The sequence below is a fragment of the Aotus nancymaae genome, unplaced genomic scaffold, assembly GCF_030222135.1.
Source record: "Aotus nancymaae isolate 86718 unplaced genomic scaffold, 86718_ANA_hifiasm-v0.15.2.pri h1tg000034l, whole genome shotgun sequence".
Taxonomy (NCBI): Eukaryota; Metazoa; Chordata; class Mammalia; order Primates; family Aotidae; genus Aotus; species Aotus nancymaae.
Window position 1 is genome coordinate 1,270,446 of NW_026988448.1, and position 15,140 is coordinate 1,285,585.

General features: G+C 38.8%; 1 protein-coding gene across 1 annotated transcript; it reads right to left on the bottom strand.

Moving 5' to 3' along the window:
* Positions 1–1,015: 1,015 nt before the first annotated feature.
* DYNLT2 (dynein light chain Tctex-type 2) lies at positions 1,016–15,101 on the bottom strand. Its single transcript, XM_064384088.1, has 4 exons — positions 14,929–15,101; positions 5,438–5,644; positions 4,037–4,195; positions 1,016–1,220 (listed from the first exon to the last, which is right to left on the bottom strand). The coding sequence occupies exons 1-4, from the start codon at positions 15,046–15,048 to the stop codon at positions 1,110–1,112; spliced, it is 597 nt and encodes a 198-aa protein (XP_064240158.1). The 5' UTR covers positions 15,049–15,101; the 3' UTR covers positions 1,016–1,109.
* Positions 15,102–15,140: the final 39 nt, after the last annotated feature.

The window sequence follows — 15,140 nt, forward strand, 5'->3', positions numbered from 1 at the left end:
GGTATTTTTACTAGTCAATATTGACATGGTTGTTTTCAGCTGTAATGATGAAAATCATACTGATTATCACAGGCATTATTGCTTGCCTCCCACAAGTCCATACCCTGCCTCCTCGCTAGAAGAGTCCCAATTTCTACATTGGATCCACAATTTTCTCACCCTTTTTTTTTAGAGGAGGACTCTCAGCATGTTGCTCAGGCTGGTCTCAAATTCCTGGGCTAGAGCAATCCTACCACCTTGGCCTTCTCATGTCTAGGATTACAGGAGTGAACCATTGTACCTGACCAGTATCCACAATTTTCACATGATCTCGTGCTTCGAGAAATGTAGGCTCCAGCCCCAAACCTAAGGAGGGAATTACAACTGGTCTTGTCATGGGAACATGGTTAAATTCTGTCAAGTAAATTAATGTACGTGGAAGTCTGTGGGGAGAGTGGGAAGTTGGATAGAACCTGGATCCTTAATCAAATCCCTGGGAAATAAAATTTTCCTCATTTCTTTAAACAATTATAATCAGTTTTCAGTTCTTGCGTCTAAAAAAAGAGCCTAACGGGCTCATAGAGCCTGATTAACAGAGTCTAATAGATTAGTAAATTGGCTACACATTTGCAAGCAGTTTGGTTGGAGAGGGAGGATAGTAGGGAATTATGAAATATATAACATCTTTCTTTCAAACTTGGTAATTCCTTTAAAAGAATGAATACAAAGTATTAAAATATCATGAGGAATTTCCAAAATCTATCTTAACATCTACTGAATTTGATGCTTTCCAAAGTTGCATTTTACTTTCCTGTAGCAAATTACAATTTTCTTAAATCTTACAAAAATGATATTTTCCCTATATTCTGCTATAAGAATTTGTATATACACACACACACACACACACACAGACACACACACCTCCTTTATATTACGTTGGGGTAATATGTTAGTGATATAATAGTATAAATGTAAAAATCTAGCTTCTACTTTGTTGTTAATATAATTAAAGGGCCTCGATTAGAAATAAAAATATAGCAAATTAGAACTATTATGAGATTCACAAATATATAAATTTCATTTATTTTTTAAAAGTTCAGAAGTAAACACTCCTCAGTACCTGTAATGAGCTATTCATAATAAAGGGCAAACACCACGACCAGGGCCGTGTAGGATTCTGCTTCGTGTTTCGCTGTGACCCAGCTGTCCCATGCAACGTCCCAGATCCATCTGCTGGCAATCTGTGAGAGGATTTTTTTAAAAGACCAACTTTAAATGAATATGTTAAGAAGTAATTTTCAAATCTACACTCGCTTTTAAAAAATGAGTGCATCAGTATCTCAGAAATTATTTTTAATATGTAATTGGTCTGGCTTTCCCTTTGATAAAAAGACTGGAGAATGACACTGCCCCCGCTCATCCTTCTTCTTTATTGGAGGCTGACCTTTCTCTAAAACAGAGAGAGAGGTTCCCTTAGCAGTGCTTCCAGGGCCAGAAGCAGAAGGTACTGGGAATGGGGGTATAGTGGCTCTGAATACAGTGTAACTCTGTCATGTAGTCCAGGACAAGGAAGTCTTCCCACCCTTTAAAGATTTTCAGTCAAAAAGTTTGTCAGAACCTTGCCTTGACATGAAAAAATGGCATTCATTCTACAAGTAGGCTGTAATGGACAATTCTAACTACTTTTCTCCATATACAAATTCAAATGGATCTGACTCCAGCTGACTTATTTGTGGAGGATCTAAAATTCTAAAATGGCCCAAATTCTTTTTCTTTTTTTTTTTTTTGAGACATACTTGCACTCTTGTTTCCCAGGCTGGCGTGCAATGGCATGATCTTGGCTCACTGCAACCTCTGCCTCCTGAGTTCAAGTGATTCTCCTGCCTCAGACTCCTGAGTAGCTGGGATTACAGGCGTCTGCCACCATGTCTGACTAATTTTTGTATTTTTAGTAGAGACGGGGTTTCACCACATTGGCCAGGCTGGTCTTGAACTCCTGATCTCAGGTGATCCATCTGCCTCGGCCTCCCAAAGTACTGGGATTACAGGTGTGAGCCACCACATCCGGCTGAAAATGGCCCAGATTCTTTATGGCTTCTCCTATTAAGAAGTTGACTTTATGTCCCCACCCTGTGAATAAGACTTGGCATTGTTACTTGCTATGAGTTGCAAAATATGACACTGTGAACCTTCCAAGCAAGGCCTTCAGAGGTCTTGTAGCTTCTGATCTTATGCTCATGGAACGCTATACTGAGACTCCCATGTTGAGAAAGCCCACTCAATCTACTAGAGGATGCCGGCTCACATGCAGGAGAACCCAGTGCCCAGCCCACAGCTAGCCCAATGGTCAGACAAGTGAGAGAAGCCATCTTGGACCTGCAGGCCTAGGTAAGTCACGAGATGGCTACAAGTACATCAGTGAGACCAGCGGAAAGGCCAAGTAACTGACCCAGACCGAGCTGACTCACAGAAAGTAAGCAAATGCATGGCTGTTGTTATGAACTGCTAAGTTCTGGGGTGGTTCTTTGTGCAATAATATAAGCTGAAACATTCCCCCACTCTGCATCATGCCACTCTCTACTAGCTACTAGTCCAGCTCCACATGATACGTATCAAGCACACCAACTCATCCCTGCCTCAAGATCTTTGCACTCGAATTTTTCTCTGCTTGAAACATCCTCCCTCCTCTTTGGCACAGCTGGTTCCTTCTTATCTGGACATCAGAGGGTTTCCCCTTCTCTAAACAATCCCAAATAGCCACTCCGCTACTCTACCGCATCCCTCTTTTAATATTCTCTTTGTGGCGCTTCTCATGCGAACACCCCTATTTCTTAAGTGTGTACGTCGTATGTGGTGCAGCTTCTCTTCTCCATGGGAGCCAGGACAGTTATTTCTTGCTGACTCTTCCCTCACCAGTACCCCTCTACCAGTCCAGGTCCCCTTCCCTGTGCTTCATCATGCACTCCACTCCTGCACGGAACCTCGACAGATTCTTCCAAACACAATGTTTTCTCTCTTTTCTCTCCAACTCCCACATATTCATTATCAACTCCTTAGGTAATTACACAGCCTAGTGATATTATCTCTTTATTAATAAATAATGTTAATAATTACCTTGCTGTTTATTGAGGGCTCTGTGATGGTGATTATGTTAAGGATTTTAATACAGATAATTTCATTTAATCTTGACAACAGCTCTAGGAAACCAGTTTTATCATCACCATTTTATAGATGAAGAAACTGTGCTGAGGCCACAGCCAGCAAGTGTTGCAGAGGCAATCTGACTCCAGAACCCAGGCTGTTTACATTATCCCTATCATTTTAGTTCCTTAAATTCTAAATTGTGCTGTGTTATCTCCTTAACTAGAGTAAAAACTCCTTGAGAATCATTCTTATATTTTCCTTTAAAGTTATAATTCCTTGTATTTTCCTTAGTACCTAACACCCATTAGTGCCCAAAATAAATGTGCTGATTAATTAACTTAAATGACATTACACTGTCAAAACTGATATGATCAAGGAATAGAATAACCATGCAATTTAATAACTTATTAGTACCAAATTGCCACTTCTAGGTTTGTACTTTTCTTTTTCTTTCTTTCTTTTTTTTTTTTTTTGAGATGGAGTCTCATTCTGTTGCCCAGGCTGGAGTGCAGTGGCATGATCACAGGCCACTGCAACCTCCACCTCCCAGGTTCAAGTGATTCTCCTGCCTCAGCCTCCTGAGTAGCTGGTATTGCCACCATGCCCGGCTAATTTTTTAATTTATTAGAGACGGGACTTCACCATGTTGGCCAGACTGGTCTCGAACTCCTGACCTTAGGTGATCCACCTGCTTCAGCCTCCCAAAGTGTTGAGATTACAGGCATGAGCCAATGCACCCCGCTGGTTTGTACTTTTGAAATAATTTACAGTGAAATAAATATATTTACCAAAATGATAATTTCACTCAAAAGGTACCTCAGAATCAATGGCGTACCTTTGAGTCATCACAATGAAAATCAAATCACTAGAGAGATGCCTTAATTGCTCGATCCTGTATCAACGGGGTACTTACATTTATTGCTTGGCCAGTCTGTTGAATGAATAATACTTTTATAATAAACTTATAACGGTGGTACCCAAATTCTTTGACCGCTAACAGTATGCGGTCTGCCAATTCAAGTGACAAGTGAGAGAAGACTTTATCATCATATTTCACATCTTTAAGACTTTCCTTCAAGAAAATTTAAGAAAAATACTTTTATTTTCAAACTAAACATTCTCTATACATAAAAATTCAAGTGGAAAACATATCTAAATAATATATACAACCGTTTTAAAAATAAATATATTCTTCACTAAATAATATTAAATAAATTTTAGGCCGGGCGTGGTGGCTCATGCCTGTAATCCCAGCACTTTGAGAGGCTGAGGTGGGTGGATTGCCTGAGGTCAGGAGTTCGAAACTAGCCTGACCAACATAGTGAAACCCTGTCTCTACTAAAAATACAAAAAATTAGCTGGGCATGGTGGCAGGCACCTGTAATCCCAGCTACTCAGGAGGCTGAGGCAAGAGAATCACTTGAACCCGGGAGGCGAAGTTTTCAGTGAGCCGAGATCCCACCATTGCACTCCAGCCTGGGCAACAAGAGTGAGACTCAGTCTCAAAAATATATAAATATATATATATATATGCTTACCTATTTCAGTAACAGTTTTGAGGAATATTTATTTTGGTTTTCAAATTATGTTCAATTACTTTTCATTATCAATATAAGCTGTAAGTTGCAATTTACTACTCAAACAATTAATAGAGAGACACAAAAAGTTTTTTTGAAGAAGACTTCTAGAAATTCTTAGGTAAAGGAAAGAAATCTTTTAAAATTTATACATTTATGAAAATTCATACTTTGGTTTTCCTATAGTGAAGATTACTTGGACTCAGAACCTGTACCAAGTCACTGTCCTGCTCAGTGGGCTCACATTAAAACTACTTTCTAACCCTCCCCTGTAGCCTCTCACTCCACTGATTTTTCTCTTTGGCCTCTAGGAAAGTGAAATCGAAGACTTCTAACAATGTTTATTAATAAATTAATGTATAGCTTGAAGGAAATGGACATGGTTAGTGGGCTATAAAACATTATACTTTCTTACAAACCAGGAGCAGAACTGGACACCTAGCAGGTAGACTATACATCTTTGATTAACTGACTTGTTGTGCCTGCACCAATGACACAATGCTTCTGGTTCTAATGACAATTGCATGAGCCAATTCCTGGAATAAACGTCTCCATATGTGTGTGTGTATGTGTGTGTATATATATATATGGAGGCATTTATTCATGCACACACACACACACACACACACACATCTATATATATATGAATATGTATATATATGAAGAAATCTCCAAAGAAAGAGATTATATATATAACCCTCATACAATACTGCTATCATATATATTTATCAACCTACTGTTAGTATCTGCTGGACTTTAGTTTCTACTGATTGAGCTTGGAATTTCTTCAATGGCTCCATTCTGTATGAATTAGCAAACTTTAATTTCGCCAGGGCACTCTTCCATTCTTTACCTATATCAGCAATGGAGTCATCAAAAGGAGGCTCCACATACTGAACATCATGAATTGACTCTCTCAGTCTTTCTCTTAAAATCTGTGCATACTGGAGGAGAAAGAGGGGAAGAGAGAAGGGGAGAAAAGATTAATTTTTAAACTGTAAAATTAGATTTTAGATTAAAGAACACTGTACAGTGGGACAGGGCTCACACAAAGCTTGGAAATATTGGAAATCTATTAAACAGATTTCTACAATAATGTGGTTACTAAATCCTAGATTCACTCCTGGCTATCAATTTGGCAAAAGACCATGGATGATTCAAAAGAACTAGAAACAAGAGTGGCCTTCAAGGAGGGCAACTGAGTGGCTATGGGATGAAGACATAGGGAAAACCTTTCTTCCTCCCTACCCTGAGATTATGAAAATATTATCCTTCATTGTCCTAAAATTTTATTTTACTTTATTTACGTATCTTTAAATAATAAAATTATTTAGGTAGCACATTCATAAAACACCAAAAGTGCAGTGATTCTACATATACTCAGTTCATGCTTTTGACATGAAACATCCATTCTGTGACATCCAATATGCATTAATGAAATATTTATTTAGTGCCTAATGTGTCCCAGTTAAATGCTCTAGCCTCTTAAGTTAAAGCAGTGAGCCTCATTTTGTTAATAGCCAGGAATTTCCTTTTCTTGCCTAATTGCTTGGCTAGAATTTCCCATTCTATGTTGAAAAGAAGTGGCAAAAGTGGACATCCTTGCTTTGTTACTAATATTACAGGAAAAGCTTTCAGTCTTTCCCCATCGAGTATGATGTTTGCTGTGCAGTTTTCATATAGAGCTTTTACTATGTTGAAGAAGTTTCCTCCTATTACTAGTTTGTTGGATGTTTTTATAATAAAAAAGTGTTGAATTTGACATATGCTTTTTCTTCGAGATTGATCATGTGGTTTATTTCTTCATTTAGTTAAGGTAGTGTATTACCTTGATCAGTTTTCATCTGTTGAACCATCCTTGCATTCCAGGAACAAATTTCACTTTGTCTTGGTGTCAAATCCTTTATATAAAATGCTGAATTCAGTTTGCTAGTATTTTGTTGAGAATTTTTGCATCAGTGTTAACACATGACACAGGTCTGTAGTTTGCTTTTCTTGTGGTGTCTTTGTCTGCTTTTGCTATTAGGGTAATGCTGACTTCATAAAATGAGTTAGACTGTATTCTCTCTGCTTTTATCTTCTGAAAGAGATTGTAGATAATTGATACATATTTTTCCTTAAATGCTTGGTAGAATTCACCAAGGAAATCACCTGAACCTGGTGATTTCTGCTTTGGAAGGTTGTTATTGATTCAATTTTTAAAAACAGATATAGGCTTATTCAGATTATCTATTTCTTTTTGTATAACTTTTGGGAGATTGCATCTTTCAAGGAATTGATCCATTTCATCTACACTACCAAATTACTGGGCACAGAATTGTTCATAATATTATTATATTTTTGGTGTTCATAAAATTTCCAGCAACATCCTGACTTGCATTTCTGCTATTAGTAATTTGTGTCCTCTCTTTCTTAACCTGGCTAGAGGCTTATATCTTTTATTGATCTTTTCAAAGGAAAAGGTTTTGGTTTTGTTGGTATCTGATTTCAATTTCATCAATTTCGGCTATAATTTTTATTACTTCTTTTCTTCTGCATACTTTGGATTTGATTTGTTCTTCTTTTTCTAGTTTCTTAAAGTAGAAGCCTAAATTATTTTAGCTCTTTCTTTTCTAATATGTGCATACCTTTAATACTATACATTTCCTCCAAGCCCTGTTTTTGCTGCATTCTACAAATTTTGATATGTTTTCATTTTTACTTAGCTCAAAATATTTTTTAAATTTCTTTTGAGATTTCTTCTTTTGTTACAATGTTTTTGGTATCTAGCATTTCTTTCTGTTTCTTTCTTAGGATTTCCATTTCTGTGCTTACATTGCTCATCTGTTTTTGCATGCTATTTTATCAACTACAGCCCTTTAACATATTAATTATAGTTTTCTTAAATTCTGTCTGATAATTCCAACATCCCTGCCATGTCTGGTTCCGATGCTTACTTTGTGTCTTTGTTGTTGTTTTTTAGTATGCCTAATTTTCTTGATGATAGCCAGACATGTTTCACTGGGTAAAGAAACTGCTGTCATAAGGCCTCTAGTAATGTGCTGGTAAGGTATTAGCGGAGAGGAAGCATTCTATAATTCTACGACTGGGTCTTTTAGTGAACCTGTGCTTCTGGACTGTGAACTTCACTGATGTTTCTGAGTTTTCTGCTTTTTTTTTCCCCTACTTGCTTAAGTCATACAGGATGACTAAGGAGGGCTGGAGTGGGGTCACAGAGCAAACTGCTGCTTGTCACTCTACTTTTGGGGGCAGCAGTTTGTCCTGTGACTTCACTTCTCTTATGGATCTAAGAAGAGTTAATGTTTTCAGTTTGTTCAGCTTTTTACTTGTTAGGACATAGTAGAAACTTTAAGCCCCTCACATGTAGAACAAGAAGCTGAAAGTCTTATATTTGTTTTTTGAATGATATTTTAGCTGAGTATAGAATTCTAGGTTGATAGTTATTTTCTTTCAGTCCTTAAAGATGATGCTTCAATGTCTTCTGTCTTGCATTGTTTCTGAGAAGTACACTGTCATTTTGTCTGTTTCTATGTACATAATGTTGCTTTGTTCTAGTTGCCTTTAAATTTTTAAATCACTAGTTTCAAGCAATTTTATTATTGTATGTCCTGGCATAATTTTCTTCATGTGTCTTGTGCTTGGATTTCACTGAGGTTCTTAGATTTGTGGGTTTGTAGTTTTCATCAAATTTGGAAATTTCTCATCCCTTTCTTCAAAGTAATTTCTTCAAATACTTTTTGTCTGTCCTCTCTCACCTCCTTTGGGGACTCAAATTCATTAGGCTACTTTAAGTTCTGTCAAAGCTCGTTGACATCTTGTAATATTTTTTCAGCACCCTCCCCCAATTTCTATGTCTCTAACTGTCCTTTCTTCTGCACTGTTGAATCTGCTGTTAATACCATTTAGTGTATTTTCATCCCTGACATAGTATTTTTCATCTACAGAAGTTTGATTTGCATTTAACATGCTAAATCTTTCTCTACACTCTTAAATATAATGTAATAATTTCATAATGTGGCCGGGCACGGTGGCTCATGCCTGTAATCCCAGCACTTTGGGAGGCCGAGGCGGGTGGATCACAAGGTCAAGAGATCGAGACCATCCTGGTCAACATGGTGAAACCCCGTCTCTACTAAAAATACAAAAAATTAGCTGGGCATGGTGGCGCGTGCCTGTAATCCCAGCTACTCAGGAGGCTGAGGCAGGAGAATTGCCTGAACCCAGGAGGCGGAGGTTGCGGTGAGCCGAGATCGCGCCATTGCACTCCAGCCTGGGTATCAGGAGCGAAACTCCGTCTCAAAAAAGAAAAAAAATTCATAATGTATGATTCGATTTGATGAAAACTAGTAACTCTCATAACTAATGTAGGTTTATACTAATTCTATTTTTTCTGTAATTCCTGGGCTGTTTTTACTGTTTCTTCTATTTTGAATTTTATTTTCCTGCTTCTCTGCAGGTCTGTTAATATTTAGAGACCAGACAGTGTGAAATTTTACCTTCTTATAGGCTGGATGTTTTTGTATTCCTAAAACTCTTGAGCTTTCTTCTAGAACAAAGACATTTGGAAACAGTTTAATCCTCTTGAGTCTTGCTTCTCAGCCTTGATAGGCCAGATCAAAGAAATCATTCTCTTATTTCTTTCCCACTAATGAGGCAAAATACACTTCATAGCACTCTAACCAAAGCTCTATATTTTTCATGGTTTTCCACTTTTTCTGGTGGGAACACATCCAAGGATTTTTTTTTTCTGTTCCTTTTGGGTGATTTTTCTCTACTTCCACTCTCCATCTCTGGTGAGAACTTTCCTTACCAGATGCACTGCTGCACTGAGCTGAATACTCAGGGAAACCCTCTGTAGATCTTTGGGGTGGTTTGTGCAGCTCTGTCCTAATACTCTGCTCTCCAGTCTCATGCTATCTTGGCTTCCCAGGCTCCCAACTCCTTTTGAACTAAAGGAGGCCTTTCCTTGTGTTGTAGCCTGGAAATTCTCAACAGGCAATTAAAGTGGGGTCAATATGTGGGCTCACCTTACCTATTTTTCATCTCAGTAATTACTCTCTTGTCCTGCCTGACACCCAATCAATGGAAACAATTGCTCCATATATTTTTCTGTGTTAAGTAGTTTCTGGTAAGAATTACTCTATATTGGCTGCAAGTAAAAGTTGCTCACCAGAAATAAATCTCCTGCTGTGATCATCTGTCAGGTTTCTGTGCCTCTTATTTCCAGAAGCAGCATTATTAGCTCCCTAAACCTCTTAAAAACAAAATCATTTTGTTCTTGTTTATTAAGAGAATGCTTCTCTAGGGCAGTGATTGGGACCTTCCTTTCCTCTACAATATACTCAAGGGATACAACTACATAGTATCATTAACAGTGGCTCTCAACTGCAATAATTCTCAAGGAAATGGGGCATTCATGTGTGGCCTGAAAATAACCGTTAATGCGAGAGAGAGATCCAAGATGGCTGACCACTAGCAGCTTGGGATTGTAGCTCCCAGTGAAAGTGCAGAGAACGAGAAGACGCCACACGTTCAGATGAATTTTTGTTGCTCACGGACCAGGAGATTCCCAGCGGAGGAGCCCCACGGGTTGCCAGCGCAACTCTTGTGGCCGGCGCAGCGGTTTTGCTGGCGCCTCAGCTCGGCAGTTCTTGGTGCAGAGTAAGCGGGACTGGGTCCCCTTTTGGCCGATTCCTGGGCAGAAAAGCACCATCAATCTTAACACTGCTGTTTTGGCCGGCGCAGTGGCTTGTTCAGATTTTGGCGCTGGGAATCAACAAGTTGGACGTCCACTCAGAACCTAATTTGAAAGTCGGAAATCACAAAGACAACAGGTGGATAAATTTACAATGATGGGAAGAAACCAGCGCGTAAAAAGGCTGAGTATACCCAAAATCAAATGCCTCTCCCTCTACAGGGGATCACAGTTCCTCATCAGCAATGGAACAAGCCCTGATGGAGAACAAGTGCGTTCCATTAACAGAAGTAGGCTTCAGAAGGTGGATGATAAGAAACTTCTGTGAATTAAAAGAACTTGTTCTAACCCAATGCAAAGAAACTAAGAACCTTGAAAAAAACGTTTGACGACATGCTAACGAGAATAGACAATTTGGAGAGGAATATAGGTGAATTAATGGAGCTGAAAAACACAACACGAGAACTTCACGAAGTATACACAAGTTTTAACAGTTGAATTGATCAAGCAGAAGAAAGGATATCAGAGTTCGAAGACCAACTTAACGAAATAAAATGAGAAGTCAAGATTAGAGAAAAAAGGATAAAAAAGAATGAGCAAAGTCTCCAAGAAATACGGGACTATGTGAAAAGACCTAATCTACGTTTGATAGGTGTACCTGAATGTGATGAAGAGAATGAATCCAAGTTGGAATATACTCTTCAGGAGATTATTTAGGAAAACTTTCCCAACCTAGTAAGACATGACAATATTCAACTCCAGGTAATACAGAGAACACCACAAAGATATTCCTCAAGAAGACCAACCCCAAGGCACATAATTGTCAGATTCACTAGGGTTGAAATGAAGGAGAAAATACTAAGAGCAGCCAGAAATAAAGGTCAGGTTACCCACAAAGGGAAGCCTATCAGACTTACAGCAGATCTCTCAGCAGAAACCCTACAAGCCAGAAAAGAGTGGGGGCCAATATTCAACATCCTTAAAGAAAAGAACTTTCAACCCAGAATTTCATATCCAGCCAAACTGAGCTTCAAAAGCGAAGGAAAAATAAAATCTTTTGCGAACAAGCAAGTACTTAGAGATTTTACCATCACCAGGCCTGCTTTGCAGAAGCTTCTGAAAGAAGCACTATACATATAAAGGAACAACCAGTATCAGCCTTTACAAAAATATATCCAGCTAGCATCAAATGGCAGTATTAAACTCACATATATTATTAACTGGATAAAAAGCCAAAACCCATCGGTACGCTGTATCCAGACCCATCTCACATGCAATGATACACAAAGACTCAAAACAAAGGGACACAGGAAGATTTACCAACCAAACAGAGAGCAAACATAAATAAATAAATAAAAAGCAGGAGTTGCAGTTCTCGCCTCTGATAAAATAGACTTTAAAGCAACAAAGATCAAAAGAGGCAAAGAAGGACATTACATAATGGTAAAAGGATCAATGCAACAAGAAGAGCTAACGATCCTATATATACACATCCCCAATATGGGAGCACCCAGATACATAAGACAAGTTCTTAATGACTTATAAAGAGACTTAGCCTCCCACACAATAATAGTCGGAGACTGTAACATCACATTGTTAATATTGGACTGATCAACGAGATAGAAAATTAACAAGGACATCCAGGACTTGAACTCAGACCCGCAACAAGTAAACTTTAAATAAACATTTATAGAACTCTCCACTTCAAATACACAAAACACACATTCTTATCAGTACCATATCACACCTATTCCAAAAGTGACTACATAATTGGAAGTAAATCACTCCTCAGTAATTGCATAGCATTTCATAGGTTTAAATGAAATATTGCTTGGCTGCTTGTTTGTTATTTTCTTCCCTTATTCCTTCCTGTCTCCATTGTTAAGCACAATTATTGGCATAAAAGAGGTTTTCAATTCCCATTTTTAGACTGCATTCTAGCCTGGGCAATAAAGCAATACTCCCGTTCTCTCTCCCTCTTTCTCTTCCTTTCTCTTCCTCTTCTTCATTTTTTTCTTCAAAAAAAAAAAAAAAACAAAACCGTTAATGCTTCTAAGATGAAGAGTATTTTATTCTTTTTATTAAGAATCTTTATAATGTTTTTTAAAATTGGGAATAGGCTTTAAGTATGACCAACTTTTTGGCATCTAATAATAGATGCCAAATGCTACTGATGTAGCATTTCCTCATATTAAGCCTACACATGGTCCTAAAATAAAATGAGCTTGGGCATATTACTTTTATTTCTAAATGCCACAAGCTGGCATTTAAGATTTTTTTCCTTTTTCTTTTCTTTACTGAGATGGAGTCTCACTCTGTCACTCAGGTGGAGTGCAGTGGCACAATCTCGGATCACTGCAACTTCCTCTTCCCGGGTTCAAGCGATTCTCGTGCCTCAGCCTCCCTGAGTAGCTGGGATTACAGGTGCCCACCACCACATTCAGCTAAGTTTTGTATTTTTAGTAGAGATGAGGTTTTGTCATGTTGGCCAGGCTAGTTTTGAACTCCTAACCTCAGGTGATCTGCACCCCCGCCCCGCACCCGGCCTCCCAAAGTGGTGGGATTACAGGTGTGAGCCACTGCACCCAGCTGTGTTTAAGATTTTCAAATGCATGTGCACAAGAGAGAACAAAGTTTTCCATTTTTAGTAATCTACTTTGCATTTTGTGACCTTTGATCACAACAACAGGAACTCATTCTTTCTTGTTAAGCAAAAACGTAATTTATTGTAAAGATACAGTTTACATAACAGCAGAGAAGGTCCATGAACCAGATTGAGAAAGACCATGGAGCACTTTAGCTTCTCATCTTCAACCTCAATCATTTTCTTTGTCTTATTTCAAAGAATTTATCTAATTAGCTTAGTTTGGGTTTCATCCTCATTCCAAAGTCAAGGCAAGTAGCTGACAATCTCATCAAAGCTCTATACAATTGCAGATGAGTTAATTCCCTACAAGTTACAGATGTGCTACCACTAGAAAAAAGGAAATGGAGGCAAATCAGATAAAATCAAGAGACAGTCATTGGTTAAACGGTATGTCTTAATTTTTCCATGCTCAGAAATAGGAAAATTAAAAGCTACCTTAAATGAGAAATGACTAAGTGCACAGTTTCCTCAGGTACATTTAGTGAGTTTTTGTAAAGTCCTTTCTCAATTTCTTCCCAACTATTGTTCTATTCAGATTTCTCACCTCTAAAATACTCAACTTTAAAGATAGCTATAATTGATCACATCCATATCAAATAAGCAGTAACTACTTTGGTCCGTGTCCCCTCACTCCCAGATTTTAACCTATATACCAAGTGCACCTATGTGTCTCCTCGAGTTCAGGCTCACTAAATTTTAAAGACCACTTCAGACCTCAAATAGGCAGTTTATAAAAGTCACCCTTGTCTGCCTCAACATACAGAAATTTTTCTTTACCGTTGGTGACCTGTTACTCAGACTTATTGCCAAGCGATACAGCATAGTGTTTCGGAGTGCAAAGTTTTAAGTCCAGCTGATTGAGGTTTCTAGCCCTGCCCTGCTCTTTTTCTTAGCTGTGTAAACGTGGCCTGTTTACTTTTCGTCCTTTAGTTCGTTCATTCCTCTCTAAAATTTAGACACCAAGGAAACATTATTAGAACCTGAAATTTCGCCATTACTTATTTTGAGAATTCTCTTTTTATTTGAGAGTATTCTTAAACTGTTATAGCGTCTTCAAAAATTGTTTTGCTTGTTATCTCTGTTTTCATCCTATTAAACGTCCATGAAGTAGGTATGAAGAGAAATCAGCACAGGCCAAGCGGACTGAGCACCAGGATACGAGTTCTGGTCCCAGCTCTACCATTACAGGTTTGTATTTTTGGGCAAACTAGTTTTCTGTTAAAGTATCCACAAAAGATGGAGTCTTGAACACATTAACGGTTTTCAGAGCATAATCATATAGAAATACCTGTGTTATACCATCAATAAAACGGAACGATGACCCTTTCCATCAATACCAGACAATAAGTTTTGGACAAAATACGTTCAACTTGTTTTTTCCTCCTGTATATTCTTCAAATATCCAGACTGCTTATGTTTTTAAAGACCCCAAACATGGCACTATTCTGCCTAGTTTATCCATTTTTTAAAAATACAGCATGCAGTCATTTTTCGCTAGCAAAACTGCTTAGGATGGCACTAGATACACTAACACAATGTCTTTTAGTACAAAGCGATAATGCTCAGTGTAGTCTCAGGAAATCCGCAAGCCGAGTAAATCTGAAAAGGACTGCAGGTGATCTTGTAACCTCCCTTCCAATGGATTTACGTAGGGCTCTATGGCCCTAATTAAAAAAAACAAGAAAACCTCAGCACTGAAGTCCAAAGGGGACTGCCCAACTCAGCCTCGGTCTTCAATTTTGCATCTAGGGAAAAAAGAAACAGAAAAGGGACATGCTGCCTCCTTGGCTCTGGGAGTGGTGCCAGGAGCGGGGCCCACTGAGGAGCGATTTCAACTAAACGGTCGGACAAGACCGTCTCGGGCCCCTCGCTGTATCCGCACTCACTGCCTCCTTCTCGAACATGCTAGGCCTTCTCTCTTTCCTAGGGGCCAGCGGCGCCTGCTGAGGGGTCTGGTTCAAGGTCTGGTTGACGCTCGGCTTCACGCCTCGGGCCCGCTTCTCCATCTTGCTCCGTTCTCCCAGACGCCCACCGCCTCCCCCTCTCCGCAGCCGGTCCAACGCCCCAGCCGCTCCCGCGAGACCGGGCGTCCAGCACT